At 42.2% G+C, this 14,055-nt stretch overlaps 2 protein-coding genes across 3 annotated transcripts in view; one reads left to right on the forward strand and one right to left on the reverse strand.

The window, feature by feature from the left end:
- LOC138838852 (serine/threonine-protein kinase Chk1) overlaps window positions 1–7,795 on the forward strand; it is a 35,931-nt gene extending 28,136 nt beyond the window's left edge. For both annotated transcript variants that reach the window (XR_011375764.1, XM_070038253.1), the window contains one exon: window positions 7,714–7,795. The gene's annotated coding sequence lies outside the window, so the exon portion shown is untranslated. The remainder of the gene's footprint in view (window positions 1–7,713) is intronic.
- LOC138838853 (acrosomal protein SP-10-like) lies at window positions 1,799–12,758 on the reverse strand. The gene is made up of 4 exons (XM_070038256.1): window positions 12,621–12,758; window positions 7,784–8,368; window positions 6,314–6,433; window positions 1,799–2,202 (listed from the first exon to the last, which is right to left on the reverse strand). The coding sequence occupies exons 1-4, from the start codon at window positions 12,670–12,672 to the stop codon at window positions 2,078–2,080; spliced, it is 882 nt and encodes a 293-aa protein (XP_069894357.1). The 5' UTR covers window positions 12,673–12,758; the 3' UTR covers window positions 1,799–2,077.
- Window positions 12,759–14,055: the final 1,297 nt, after the last annotated feature.

The following is a 14,055-nucleotide window of genomic DNA, read 5'->3' on the forward strand; positions in this document are numbered from 1 at the left end:
TTTTCATTCTGTCCTTAATCTGGTTTCGGTATCAGGGTACCTTACTTCATAGAATGAGTTTTGTTGTAGCCGTTCCTTTTCGATTTCATGAAATAGCTTGAGGAACATTAGTGTTTGTATTTCTTCAAAGATCCCATAGAAGTCAGGGAATCTGTCTGGTCCTGGATTTTTTTTGTACTTGGGTTTGATTTGGGTCCTTGTGCTAACTGTTAAGAAAGCACTCTTGCTGGGCACCGGTGGCGCACACCTGTAATCCTAGTTACGCAGGAGGCTGAGATCTGAGGGTTGTGGTTCAAAGCCAGCCCGGCCAGGAAAGTCTGTGAGACTCTTATCTCCAGTAGAACCACTAGAAAACTGGAAGTGGCGCGGTGGCTCAAGCAGTAGAGCACTCGCCTTGAGCTGAAGAGCTCAGGGACAGCACCCAAACTCAAGAGTTCAAGCCCCAAGACTGATAAAAAAAAGAAAAAGAAAGGAAGGAAGGAAGGAAAGAAGGAAAGAAAGCACTCTTTACTTTTTCCCCTGATTTTTGCTGATTATTTTTTAGATAGGATCTCATTGTCTGATCAGAGAATGGGGGTGATCTGCCTATGTAAGACCTGTGTCTAGCTCTTCATGTGTGTACATCTGTATCTATATACATATATATTAAGATTTTAAACTTTACCTATGGTAAAATTGATGTCTTTCTTGATGCAGTTAAGCTTGAGACCAAAAGTCCTAATGTCAAAAGAAAAAAAACTGATAAATTGGACTTTAATTGTGTTGGGCTGGGAAGGTGACTCAGTGGTAGAGTGCTTGCCTTGCATGCATAAGGCCCTGGGTTCGATTCCTCAGTGCCACATAAGCAGAAAAAACCAAAGTAGTTCTGTGGGTCAAATGGTAGAGCACTAGCCTTGAGCTGAAGAGCTGAGGGACAGTGCCCAGGCTCAGAGTTCAAGATCCACGACCAACAAATAAAATTGTGTTGCAAAATACATTAAGACCACCAGTTGATGTGAGTGGACTTAAACCTGAAGTATGTGGAAGTAATGTCTGAGAGGAGATGAGCTCTCATAGGAGAAGAGGATTGATTTTGGTCTTGAAAATAGTATTCTGGGACTGGTAGAGTGGCTCAACTGGTACAAAGCACTTAGCAAGCATGAGGCCCTAAGTTCAAATTCTAATACCTCGACCCCTCCACCCCAAAAAACGAATTTGGCTAATATTCAGAGTGAAAAGATGGAGGCCATGCATGTTTGGTTTCAGAACCCAGGCCAGGCTTTCAGTAGCTTTATTAGGTTGATCAGTTAATAACATGGGATATGAAAAAATAAAACGTCTATAGGTCACATATCATTATATACTCATATAATATACTTATATATACTTATTAAAATAAGCATCCTTATTTTCCTTTCTACCTTTTTGGTCTCTTTTCTATAGTATTAAATGTTACTATGTATGTAAAGATACCTTGAGGCAAAAGAGTATTTAGTATTCTACTTTCCCTATTATGTTCAGTAATGCATATTTGCACATATTTATACAGCAAATAAAAAGGAGTCATCATCATAGTGGACTATTGGAGGCAGAACACTCAGTAAGTGTTGAGTGCAGTATACTGCAGCATAAGATTGACACCAGGAAAGATCGGTACCTACTTTGCATTCCTTGTTATGTCTGCCTTGGGAGACCCTTCATTTTCATGATCATGGAATGGTTATAGAAAATGTTTACTGAAGTGGTGGTAGAAGGAAACATAGGTATGACTGCAATTGGACTGATGGGAAAAGAAGTTTGTCTGGAGCTTGTGTTCTTCAGCCATGAGGAATTTATTGAAAAATTCTTTGAGGAGAGAGAGGAGGGAGAAGACAAAGTTAAGAAGAGAGGAAGGTGGAAGGGAAGGAAAGGGAGAGTTAGGGAAGGGAAGGGGGGGGCAGAGAATGGCTAATAGAAGAGGGAAGATGTTTGAGCATCCTGTCTAATGCTCAGGCAGAGGCAGATGTGGTTAGTTCTAGAAGCTGAATGTAAATTGAACTAATACGGTGATGGAGGCTTTTTGCTGCCTGAGTCAGAGCAAGAAGCAGGGCACAGGCTTCTAGGTCTTGTTGCAGAAAGGTTGGTTCCGACAGCATATAATTTGCATCCTTGTTCCATGGGAAAAGAGGTTCATAGATGGGCACATGTTCTCGCACCCCTGAACCATGAATTGGAGTTTTCCAGCTGAAAGGAGCAGAGACAGACCTGGAGTTAGCAGAAAGCTTCCTCCTCCAACTTTAACCATTATCCTTGGTCCACGGCTTGCCCAGGCAGGTAGGGCTGACTTCCATGTCTATATCTTTTCTACTCCGTCTGCCCTTTTCTATTCTGTCTGCCCTCTCCAGGAGCTTTCCCTCCTCTCTTGCCCACTTCTCTCATTTATCTTCAATTTGGGTTTACAAAAATGGTCTTTCTCCCCCTCAAAACCTATTTTCTTTTGATTATGTTGCTGTCATACCACCATCCTTTCCTTCCTATTCATATTTTGGCCCTGAGCACTCTGAACCATGATTCTACTGTGCTGAAACTTCCCTTTCAATGGGCACTTCTGAGCTCTGCTCATCACATTCTGCAGACTTGTCTCAGGACAATTCTTTGACTTCCCTTCATGCAGACAATGTTGTTGACTATATCCTTTTTATTTACTTTACCCTTTTTATTTTATTTACATTTTCTTCTGACTAGGTCTTCCCCACTATTCTCTGTCTGTTTCTCTGGATCCAATTGTCTCTATTCTCCCAAGTTAAATCCCCACATTTCCAATTAATTGATTGTCTTTTCTATGCAGATATGGTAAAGACAACTAGAGTTTTCTTTGCCACAAATGTAACTGTACCATCCTTCCCAGAGCTTGTCTTCTGACAGTTCCCTTATACAGATAGACCACTTTCTCTCAAATCTTATTTTTTCTGACTCCCCCCTTGCCTTGTCCATCCAACTGGTTGTGAAGCTCTACCAATTCTACTTTTGCAATGTATGCTGTTTCTGTCACTGTTAACATTCGTCAAAAGATTAAGGTGCCATTACTGTTTGTAGGGAAGTATGCTAGGCATTGGAAAGTATAAATAACAGAGCAAAGAGCAGAGAGGGAGAGGGAGAGAAAGGGAGAGAGAGAGAAAGAGAGAGAGAGAGAGAGAGAGAGAGAGAGAGAGAGAGAGAGAGAGAGAGAGAGAGAGAGAGCACACTATGCTGTTTTTCTTTCTGTTCCCTTTCTGTCAACAGGAAAAAAAAATTCTTCCTTTCTGAGGACTGAATGAGAAAATGTAAAATGTATCTCAGTACCTGTTAAACAGGAGTGGATTAAATAAAGGAGAACTATTTTAAGTATTAACTTTATCTGGTCAGCCCCTTACAATTCCTAAATTTAAACTCTTTAAAGTAACCTTGAAGATCTTGTATGACCTAGCTTCAGCCAACCAACCTTCCCAAATTTATATTCTCTATTTCCCTCCCTGTCATCCCCAAAGGCTTTTTGCTGTTTCTTCTGCTATTTATATACTATTTTCTCTGACTTTTGCTTCCATAATTCCCTCTGGTATATTCCTTTGTCAGCCAGTGCTATATGACTGAATCAGTAGTTCTGTGCAATCCTGGTTCTGTATTGATGCCTTGGGGAGTCCACTCCAGATATTCTGATCTAACTGTGGTAGCCTGAGCAGTAAGATTTTTTTTAAGAGATTGCTCAGCTGATGTTTTTAATATGCAGCCAAGACTAAGAACTACTGGCCTACATATTATATGTTCCTCCAAAGATTTTTCTTTTTCCTTTTTTTGTCTTTCCTGCCTACCTGCCTGCCTTCCTCCCTTCTTCCTTTCTTCCCTTCCTTTTTTCTCTTTCCTTTCTTTCTTCCTTCCTTTCTTTCTCTCTTTATCTCTTTCCTTTTTTTTTTTTTTTTTTTAGTTACTGATGCTTCAACTCAGGCTTGGCCCTCTTTTGGGCTTTCGTGCTCACCATGGCCTTCTGTCATGTCTTGAGCCATGTCTTAGCCTGGCATTGTGATGGTTAATTGGAAATAGAATCTCATGTACTTTTTTCCCCCCAAGGTTGCCTTTAAGCCTTTATCCTCCACATCTCAGCCTCCTGAGTAGCTAGTATTACAGGTGTGAGTCATTCTAAAGACATTTCTGAATGCTTTTCTGAATCTCCTCAGACTTCCTTGTACCTCTAATTTTTTCCTTTGATCTATCTTTTCTCCTCTTTTTCCTTCCATCTCTCCCCTCCCAAGACTTGAAAAAGGACGCAATCCTGGTGCTGGCTTATGCCTGTAATCCTAGCTGCTCAGAAGGCTGAGATCTGAGGATCACAGATCGAAGCCAAGCCCAGGCAGGAAACTCCATGAGACTCTTATCTCCAGTAAGCTACTCAGAAAAAGCTGGAAGTGACACTGTGGCTCAAGTGATAGAGTGCTCACCTTGAGCAAAAGCTCAGGGTCAGTGGTACCCAGGCCCAGAGTTCAACCTCCAGGATCACGGAAAAAAAAAAAAAAAAAAGGAGACAGACCATCTCCTCCTATTAAAGAAACATGAGTTACTACCACCTAGCTTGTGCCTTTCTTATAACACCATCTCTCTTCTTTGTGATACTTTGGTTTGGTTTGGTTTGGTACCAGTCTTGGGGCTTGAACTCTGGAGGCCTGGGCCCTGTCCCTGAGCTTTTTCCACTTAAGGCTAGCACACTACCACTGAGCCACAGCTTCACATCTGGCTTTTTGGTGCTTAATTGTGAACTTTCCTGTCCTGGCTCACTTTGAACCACGATACTCAGATCTCAGCCTCATGAGTTGCTAGGATTACAGGCATGAGCCACCAGCTCCTGGCAATACTTCTTTCTTATATTAGACTATAACCTATTTATAGACAGTCTGTAGTATTTGATTCATCTTTCTGTAAGGCTCATGTTATATGTCATATTTATTGAGTACATTATTCTGCCTGCATACCTGTAGAAATGTGGGAGAAATGACATTTCTAGTAAGTGACCAGACAAACTAGAATAAGGAAGTATAGTTCATGAGGCGGAATTAACTAAGATCCTATATTTTGAGTGTGTATAAAGGTAGATTGATAATATGCTGAGGTCTGGAAACCTGTGACTCTACATCTGTAGAAAATTTTATTAGTTTATTCAGTCTTTTCTAAATGCTTATCATATGCTAGACAATTTTAGCTTCCAGAAACATAGCCATGAATCCAATGATGTAGTTCTGAGTTTATAGTCAGTATCTCAGTAAATTAAAGGGAAACTCAAGTGTTTCAGTTATTTTTTTGTTTGTTTGTTTGTTTTTTTTTGGGTCCAGTCGTGGGCCTGAACTCTGGGCCTGGGCGCTGTCCCTCAGCTCTTCAGCTCAAGGCTAGCACTCTACCATTTGAGCCACAGTGCCACTTCTGGCTTTTTCCTTTTTGCTTATGTGGTGCTGAGGAATCGAACCCAGGGCCTCATGCATGCAAGGCAAGCGCTCTACCACTGAGCCACCTTCCCAGCCCATGTTTCAGTTATTTTTGTTGTTGGTTGTATGTGTGTGTGTGTGCTGGTATTGGGGCTTGAACTCCATGCCTGGGTACTGTCTCTTAGCTGTTTTGCTCAAAGTTTGTATCCTACCACTTGAGCCACAGCACAAACTTCCTTGCCTGGGCTAGCTTCAAACCTTGATCCTCAGATCTCAGCCTGACATTTCCACTTGGATTACAGGCATGAACCACTGACACCCAGCTTACATGTTTCTTTAATAGGAAGAGACAACTAGCTTCCTTGCCTTCTTTTTAGAAATCTAAAGGCCTACTGGGAAGGCCCTCTACCTCTCCATCAGGACCTGGGATTGTATTCTGTGTGTGTGTGTGTGTGTGTGTACCTGGGATTGTATTCTGTGTGTGTGTGTGTGTGTGTGTGTACCTGGGATTGTATTCTGTGTGTGTGTGTGTGTGTGTGTGTGTGTGTGTGTGTGTGTGTGGTGTATGCATGCCAGTCCTGGGGCTTGAACTCAGGGCCTGGGCACTGTTCCTGAACTTTTTTGCTCAAGGCTAGCACTCTGCCACTTGATCCACAGCTCCAGTGCTGGCTCTGTTTGGTGGTTAACTGGAGATAAGAGTCTCACAGACTTTCCTGCCCAGACTGGCTTTGAAATGTGGTCCTCAGATCTTAGCCTCTTGAGTAGCTAGGATTACAGGCTTGAGCTATTAGTGCCTGGCTGGAATTCATAATTTTTGAAAGAATGCGGTTCTGAATCTTCAAGCTGCTTATTAGTACTTAGTTTGATATGTTCTATGGCAAAGATTTCCCCAGGAAGTTCTTATATACCTTCATAGATCTTCTTTAACATGCACTGCTGGGAATTCTGAGTGGTACAGACTCCCTCTCCACGAAGACATTTTCCTTGATCATTCATATATGCACATGTGTGGCAATTTAATGCTGAGCCTGAAATGTCAAGAGAGCCCTGATGAGATTCCATATGGACACCCCTGGGGAGGAGTGATGTTTAATAAGTAGTTAGTATACAACACATTTCTTAGTTCTTGTTGGGGTAGATACCCCAAGGCCCTCTGTCTGACAGAGAATACTTCTACACTTTATGAATTCACTGCTGATGAATGCCAAATTTATCTAATACTGACTTTTATTCCAGTTCTTGTTTCTATTGGCTTCCTAGAATTTTTTTTGGGGGGGTGGGTGGGTCATGGGGCTTGTACTCTGGGCCTGGGTGCTGTCCCTCAGCTCTTTAGCTCAAGTCAAGTGCTCTACCACTTGAGCCACAGTGCCACTTCTGGATTTTTCTGTTTAGGTGGTGCTGAGGAATCGAACCCAGGGCCTCATGTATGTGAGGCAAGCACTCTACCATGAGCCACCTTCCCAGCCGGCTTCCTATACTTTTATAGATGTCCTTCTGCCATATCTTACTCCATAGAAGCAAAGTGATCTAAAATGGCTTCCCTTTCCTATTTCCTGTCATACTCTCACATACCCACCAGGCAAAAAACACTTGATGTCAAATCTGACTGATAAGTAAGCTATGTTTGAACACTTACATGTTGAATTGTTTTCTGTTTTCAACTTGACCTTATTGAATGTCACTGATGGCATTCATCATATTGCTGTTTTACTATCTATAGTGCTAATCCCTTAAGAAATTTAAAAGAGTAGTGGTGGGTGGTAGTGACAAAAAGAGTACATGCTTTAGACAGACCGCGTTTGAAACCAAGGTTTTCCACTTTTGCCTCACTTCTCCCTCACATTTGAACATTTAGCATAATAGTGAAATAGAAAATATTTACATCTGATAATAGGTTGTGACATCAAACTTCGGGTTTTATTTTCCTCCCTTGGTCAGCCCCCTTTTAAGGAAAAGTCACAGAATCACAATAATCCTGGGAACTTTGGATATAGCAGGCAAAAAAAATGTCTGCATACTTTGCATGCCTTATTTTTGTCTCCAAAATTAGAACTTCTATTAACCCACTACTTCTAGGGAAGCTGTGGGCATTTATATCCATAATTTCTTATGGAAAGTGGAATTGAAAGGAGCTACTGGCATTCTATATTTATGTTACTAAAAGAGTGCCTTTAAATTATGTAGTCTTTAGGGCCCCATAAAACATGGACCAAGCCTCTTGATATTATTGTGAAGAAACCTGGAGGGTCTTTGTGAAAGTTATTTGTGATGCCTTAATGATTCTTTGTAAAATTAAATTCTTTTCTAGAATTAGATTTTCCTGATGTGTCTCCCACCTCCCACGTGAAGTCAATGGTACCTCAATGACTAGTACCTACCCACTGAAGTGCTTGCAAGTGGAGTACTTGAAGGCTGTTCACTCAAAAGCTGTTCAGTCGAAATCTTGTCATTCGAAGACTGTTCACTCGAAGACTGTTCACCTGAAGACTGTTCACCCATACCCTTTTCTCCTGCAAGCTGTTCAACTGAAGATTGTTCACCTGGAGACTGTTCTGAAGAATGTTCACCCGAAGATTGGTCACTTGAAGATTGGTCAACTGAAGTGTGTTCACCTGAAGACTGGTCACCCGAAGACTGGTCACTTGCAGACTTATCACCTGAAGACTGTTCACCTGAATTGTGTTCACTTGAAAAGTGCTCACTTGAAGCACGCTCAGTAAATGCGTGCTCCATTGTAGCGTGCTCGGTTGAACTGTGCTCCATTGTAGCATGCTCAGTTGAACCATGCTCGATTGTAGCATGCTCAGTGGAGCCATGCTCACTCAAAGCATTCTTGCCTGAAGTCTCATATAAAGCATCAATGTGTGAAGGGTTTCCAAGTGAGAAGTACTCACCTGACAGTTGCTGAATTGAAGCTTGGTGAGCCATAGAGCCAAGAGACTCATCAGGCTTGCCTGATGCTTCTGGGATGAAGAAAAGAGATTGTGAAGGTGAGAAAGAATGAGGTGAAGACTACTTTCACCCTATTCTCTCACCTGAAGTGAGTTAAATGGGGACTCCTGGGTTTCTTGGGGGTCAAGAGCAGTCATTTGAAAAATAGCACAAATGCTGGGTGAAGTCAGCCAACTATTCCAAGAGATCAGGAAAGATGTGAAAAATGGGAGATTAAGAACTGCACAAGGGGGCTGGGAAGGTGGCTCAGTGGTAGAGTACTGGCCTTGCATGCATGAGGCCCTGGGTTTGATTCCTCAGCACCACATAAGCAGAAAAAAGCCGGAAGTGGTGCTGTGGCTTAAGTGGTAGGGCGCTAGCCTTGAGCTGAAGAAGCTGAGGGACAGCACTTAGGCCCTGAGTTCAGCCCCACAACTGGCAAAAAACAAAAAAGAACTGCACAAGGAGATTCACTCACCTGTGCACCAAAAGCACCTGAGGGAAATGAATGTATCACCCTGTCAAAGCCAGCATCAGGAATAGAGGACCCTCACTTATGCTATCACAAATCTGCCACCAACCTTTCTCCAGTTCCAGTATGGATGAAAGGCAAGGAATTGTAGAACAGAGAGAAAGGAATATTTATAATAGCTGAGTAATCTCAGCTAAACTGAAGGTGGCTCTGTGTGTGTGTGTGTGTGTGTGTGTGTGTGTGTGTGTGTGTGTGTGTCTGTGTGTGTGTGTGTGTGTATAACTCAAGGCCTTACACAAAGAATGGACAATTGGAGGGCTATATTAATCTTCATACTAAAGGAGCCTATAAAAGTTACAAGGAGCCAGGCGCCGGTGGCTCACGCCTGTAATCCTAGCTACTCCGGAGGCTGAGATCTGAGGATCGAGGTTCAAAGCCAACCCTGGCAGGAAAGTCCGTGAAACTTTTTTTTTTTTTTTTTTGGGTCCGGTCGTGGGCCTGAACTCTGGGCCTGGGCACTGTCCCTCAGCTCTTAAGCTCAAGACTAGCGCTCTACCACTTGAGCCACAGTGCCACTTCCGGCTTTTTTCTTTTTGCTTATGTGGTGCTGAGGAATCGAACCTAGGGCCTCAAGCATGCAAGGCAAGCGCTCTACCACTGAGCCACCTTCCCAGCCCGAGTCCGTGAAACCCTTATCTCCAATAAACCTCCAGAAAACGGAAAGTGGCGCTGTAGGGAAAGTGGTAGAGCGCTAGCCTTGAGCTGAAGAGCTGAGGGACAACACTTAGGCCCAGAGTTCAAGGCCCACGACGAAAAAAAAAGTTACAAGGGATGAAGTCACTTTTATTTGGTAAAGTCATGTTCTTTTTTACACTCTAATCCATATAAGTTATCAGGTTAAAAAATTCCTATCATGTCAGCTGGGTACTGGTGGCTCACATGTAATCCTAGCAACTCCGGAAGCTGACATCTAAGGATTGTGATTTAAAGCCAGCCTGGGCAGCAAAGTTTGAGAGACTCCAGTTAAGCACCACAAAAGCTGGGAGTGGAGCTGTGGCTGGCCCACGTGCTGTGGAGCACTAGCTTTGGGGGAAGGGAGGGTGTGGGGACAGTGAGAACTCAAGGCTAGCACCCAGGCTTTGAGTTTCTGGTCTAAAAAACTAAATAAAACAAAAATTCCTGTTATGTATCTCTGCATTGAGGTTTCTTGTGACAGACTATTTATGCAACACTTCATAGAGTTATTAGGTTTTCAGTAAAATAAATTGTGAGGTCCCTTGTCATGGCCTAGGTACTCAATTTTTCATTTCTTTGCTGTCTTATGTTAGAAATTACACAATCCTTAGATGACCATTCTTCTCTGGCCACTATTCTCCCTTTAATCCATCTCATTAATGACTATCAGATATTCTTCTATGTATGGCTTTTATTTTAGTTGAAAAGGAGCACCAAATATACCACTTGATTATTAGACTGAGCAGCCTAGATGAGGGCAGTATACAACTACCAATGAGTTGTTAAACCTAGCCCCAAATTGCAAGACACTGCGGGATCTTTAGGCTGATGTGTAGTCATAAAAGATACTTTAGGGGCTGGGAAGGCAGCTCAGTGGTAGAGCACTTGCCTTGCATTCATGAGGCCCTGGGTTCGATTCCTCAGCACCACATAAGCAGAAAAAAAACCCGGAAGTGGCACTGTGGCTCAAGTGGTAGAGCACTAGTCTTGAGTTGAAGAGCTGAGAGACAGCGCCCAGGCCCAGAGTTCAGGCCCTCGACTGGACCCCCCCAAAAACAAAAAAACAAAAAAAACCCCCCAAAAACAGATACTTTAGCCAGGTGCCAGTGACTCACAAATGTAATCCTAGCTACTTGGGAAGCTGATATCTGAGGATCATAGTTTGACGCCAGCCCCTGCAGGAAAGTCTATAAGACTCTTATCTCCACTACACTACTAAAAAGCCAGAAATGGAGCTGGGGCTCAAGTGGTAGAGTTCTAGCCTTGAGCAAAAGCAGATTAGGGATAGTGCCTAGGCCCTGAGTTCAAGTGCCAGCACTGGTACATACACACAAAGATAAATTACCTCTAAGAATCCTGCAAGAGATAAATATAACAATCTACAAAACTAGGGTTAGAATATATTGAGATAAAACAATGGTAAGATCTGATAAAACTTTAGGAAGTCTGTTATATAAATATCTGTTTGCCTGGCTTCAGTTGTTAACAAAATTTTTAAATGAAATGTTTCTGATACAAAAAAGAGGTTTGAACAAAAGCATGCTAATTTCTTAGCCATTTTTGGAGTTTACAATCTATTACTTCACTACACGACTGACACATTCTACCATTTAATGTCTGTGTATCTGTGTTTCCATGGCCACAACTTGAAAATTTAACAAAAGCAAAGAGCAAAACCAGTGAAAGCCAACACTGCTGAGAACATTTGTCATTTCGCCAATAGGCCAGAGCTCATGGCTTCTCTCTTTTCTTGTAGGAGGCCAGAGGGAACACAGTTTTCTATGAATAGGGAGCCCCAAAAGGGAACATACCGAAAATTGGAAGAATGCCATAAAGGACAGGTTTACCAGGTCTCTGCACCATAACTGTACTATGTTCTGAGATGAATTTCTAGGCACATCATGCATCTGTTTCTTTTCTTGTCATGTTAACTACCCAAAGATCCCTTTTACTCAGTTTGTGAAGACAAACTACCGGACTAGCACTATACCCATAGTCCTGTCCTCCTACCTTGCAGAACATCATATTCAAATATTAAGTGGTTGAAATCAGAAAGAATGTGCCAGGCCCTAAGTCCCTCTGACTGCCAAGCCATAACTTGGGAAAATCAACTTATTCAGGAGCTCTCCAAATTGGTCGTTTAGTTATTTTTTAATTTATTATTATAAAAGTGATTTACAGGGGGATTATAGTTACAGAAATCAGGTAGGGTGTGCATTTCTTTTTGGCCATTAGCACCCCTTTATTCTCTCCCAATTTTTCCTTCCGTTCCTATTCACAAATTGTATAGTTGGTTTTCAGCAGTGTCTAGTGAGTACCACTGCTGCATTTGTTCACTCTTTATCCCTCTACTTCTGTGCCCCACCCTTACCCCCTCAGACAGATAACCAAACAAGACAAAAAGAAAACAAAAACAGCAATCAAGAAAAAAAAAAAACACCTTGTTTCCATTTCCTGGAGTTAATTTGAACAAATAGTATATATTTCATATGATCAGATGCACATAGGCATTGTGCCTTTGTGTTCCTTTCTTAAGAATATCATCCTTTGATATCATTATGTGTGAATGCCTAAAGTCCTGCATAATTTATCATGTTCAGTTATATTTTAGATCTAGCTTCTGCATGTGAGAGAAAACAGGTGCTGTTTGTGTGTCTGAGGTTACTCTATTTTTTTTTTTTTTTGGGTCCGGTCATGGGGCCTGAACTCTGGGCCTGGGCGCTGTTCCTCAGCTCTTCAGCTTAAGGCTAGCGCTCTACCACTTGAGCCACAGTGCCACTTCCGGCTTTTTTGTTTTTGCTTATGTGGTGTTGAGGAATCGAACCCAGGGCCTCAGGCATGCGAGGCAAGCACTCTACCACTGAGCCACCTTCCCAGCCCTCTGAGGTTATTCTTGAGGTTATTCTTGTGGTTATTCTTGAGGTTATTCTTGTGTCTCTGTTTGGTTATTCTTGATGAATCATCCTGGTTTGGTATGGTTACCACTAAGAGACTAGTCTTTCTCCCTCAAGTGCAGAAACACCTTAAAGAAGGCCCTCTTTGCTATCCAAGAGTCTAGATGTCTAGAAAAGACTCACCTCTGGCAGATCCAAGCAGATAAAGACTTATTAGTAAGATTAACTTGTTCATCTGGATTTAGGAAAAGAAGGATCTCTAGTATGGAGCTCCCAAGAGCTGGGAAGAAACTGAGCAGAAGCTCCCAATGTTGAATCAGAGCCTCTGGGAATTCTAGAACTTGAGAAACCCGACCCATATTTCCTCACAATGGGTTGTACTCTGAGGTCCTAATGAGGTCCTAATCTGCCTGTTCTGGCAGATTGGCCTTTAACAACCCATGGCAGATGCCACTATTGAAGGCTAAGAGTATTTTTCTGTGTGTAGGATAGTGTGTTTGGGACTATTTGCTCTATCTTAAGATAATTATTACCCCCAATCCTATGTTCTGTGTAGTAAAGTTGAAAGGGTATCACTTTATTTTAGAGTATTCAGGATAGTGAGGTGTGATAGACTAGTTATTTTCTGTTTGGCTCTCTAAACCAGACTTCCATGGCCACAGTCTATATCCCGGAAGGCTGATCTCTGTTGGCATCATCATCTGAATGGTTAGGTTTGGCTTCAGATTGAGTTTAGCCAATAAAAGATCAGATATGTGGTATGTACGGGGATGGGGGTGTGGGGGTGCTATTCTCTTCAAAATTTGTTTTTATTAAAAACTTTTAACTTGTAAGCAGTTGTACAAAGGGGTTTCAATTCAATATGTCAGCTTATGAATATAATGGACCTTGATCAAGGTCACCTCTTCCATCATTCTTATTTCTATTTTATTCTTGCCACACATTGGGTTTTTATACTACAGAGTTTTTTCCCATGACTCCTGACTTTCAACTTTTCACCAGTTTTCTCCCCCCCCCATTTAATTTAGGAATAATAATTGTCTCTGCTGTTGCTAAAATGTGGGTGTCCCAAATTCCCTTTTGAAATTTCCTCAACCCCTCCCACTAATATGAAGTCTTTTTCATGTAGAACTATATCTGTCATGATAAAAATTCAGATGGTGAGCCGGGTGCCGGTGGCTCACGCCTGTAATCCTAGCTACTCAGGAGGCTGAGATCTGAGGATCATGGTTCAAAGCCAGCCCAGGCAGGAAAGTCTGTGAGACTCTTATCTTCAATAAATCACCCGAAAACCAGAAGTGGTGCTGTCGCTCAAGCGGTAGAGTGCTCGCCTTGAGCTGAAGAGCACAAGGACAGCTCCCAAGCTCAGAGTTCAAGCCTCACGACTGACCAAAAGAAAAAAAATTCAGATGGGTAACAGAAGAATTGACACAAAAAGGGGCAGAGTTGGGCTGGGAATGTAGTCTAGTGGTTAGAGTGCTCGCCTAGCATGCATGAAGCCCTTGGTTCGATTCCTCAGTACCACGTAAGAGAAAAACTCCAGAATTGGTGCTGTGGCTTAAGTGTTAGAATGCAAATAGCAAAAGAACCTCAGAGACATATATATATACATATGGGG

This window comes from Dipodomys merriami, unplaced genomic scaffold (assembly GCF_024711535.1).
Source record: "Dipodomys merriami isolate MVZ:Mamm:240054 unplaced genomic scaffold, mDipMer1.0.p SCAF_29, whole genome shotgun sequence".
NCBI lineage: Eukaryota > Metazoa > Chordata > Mammalia > Rodentia > Heteromyidae > Dipodomys > Dipodomys merriami.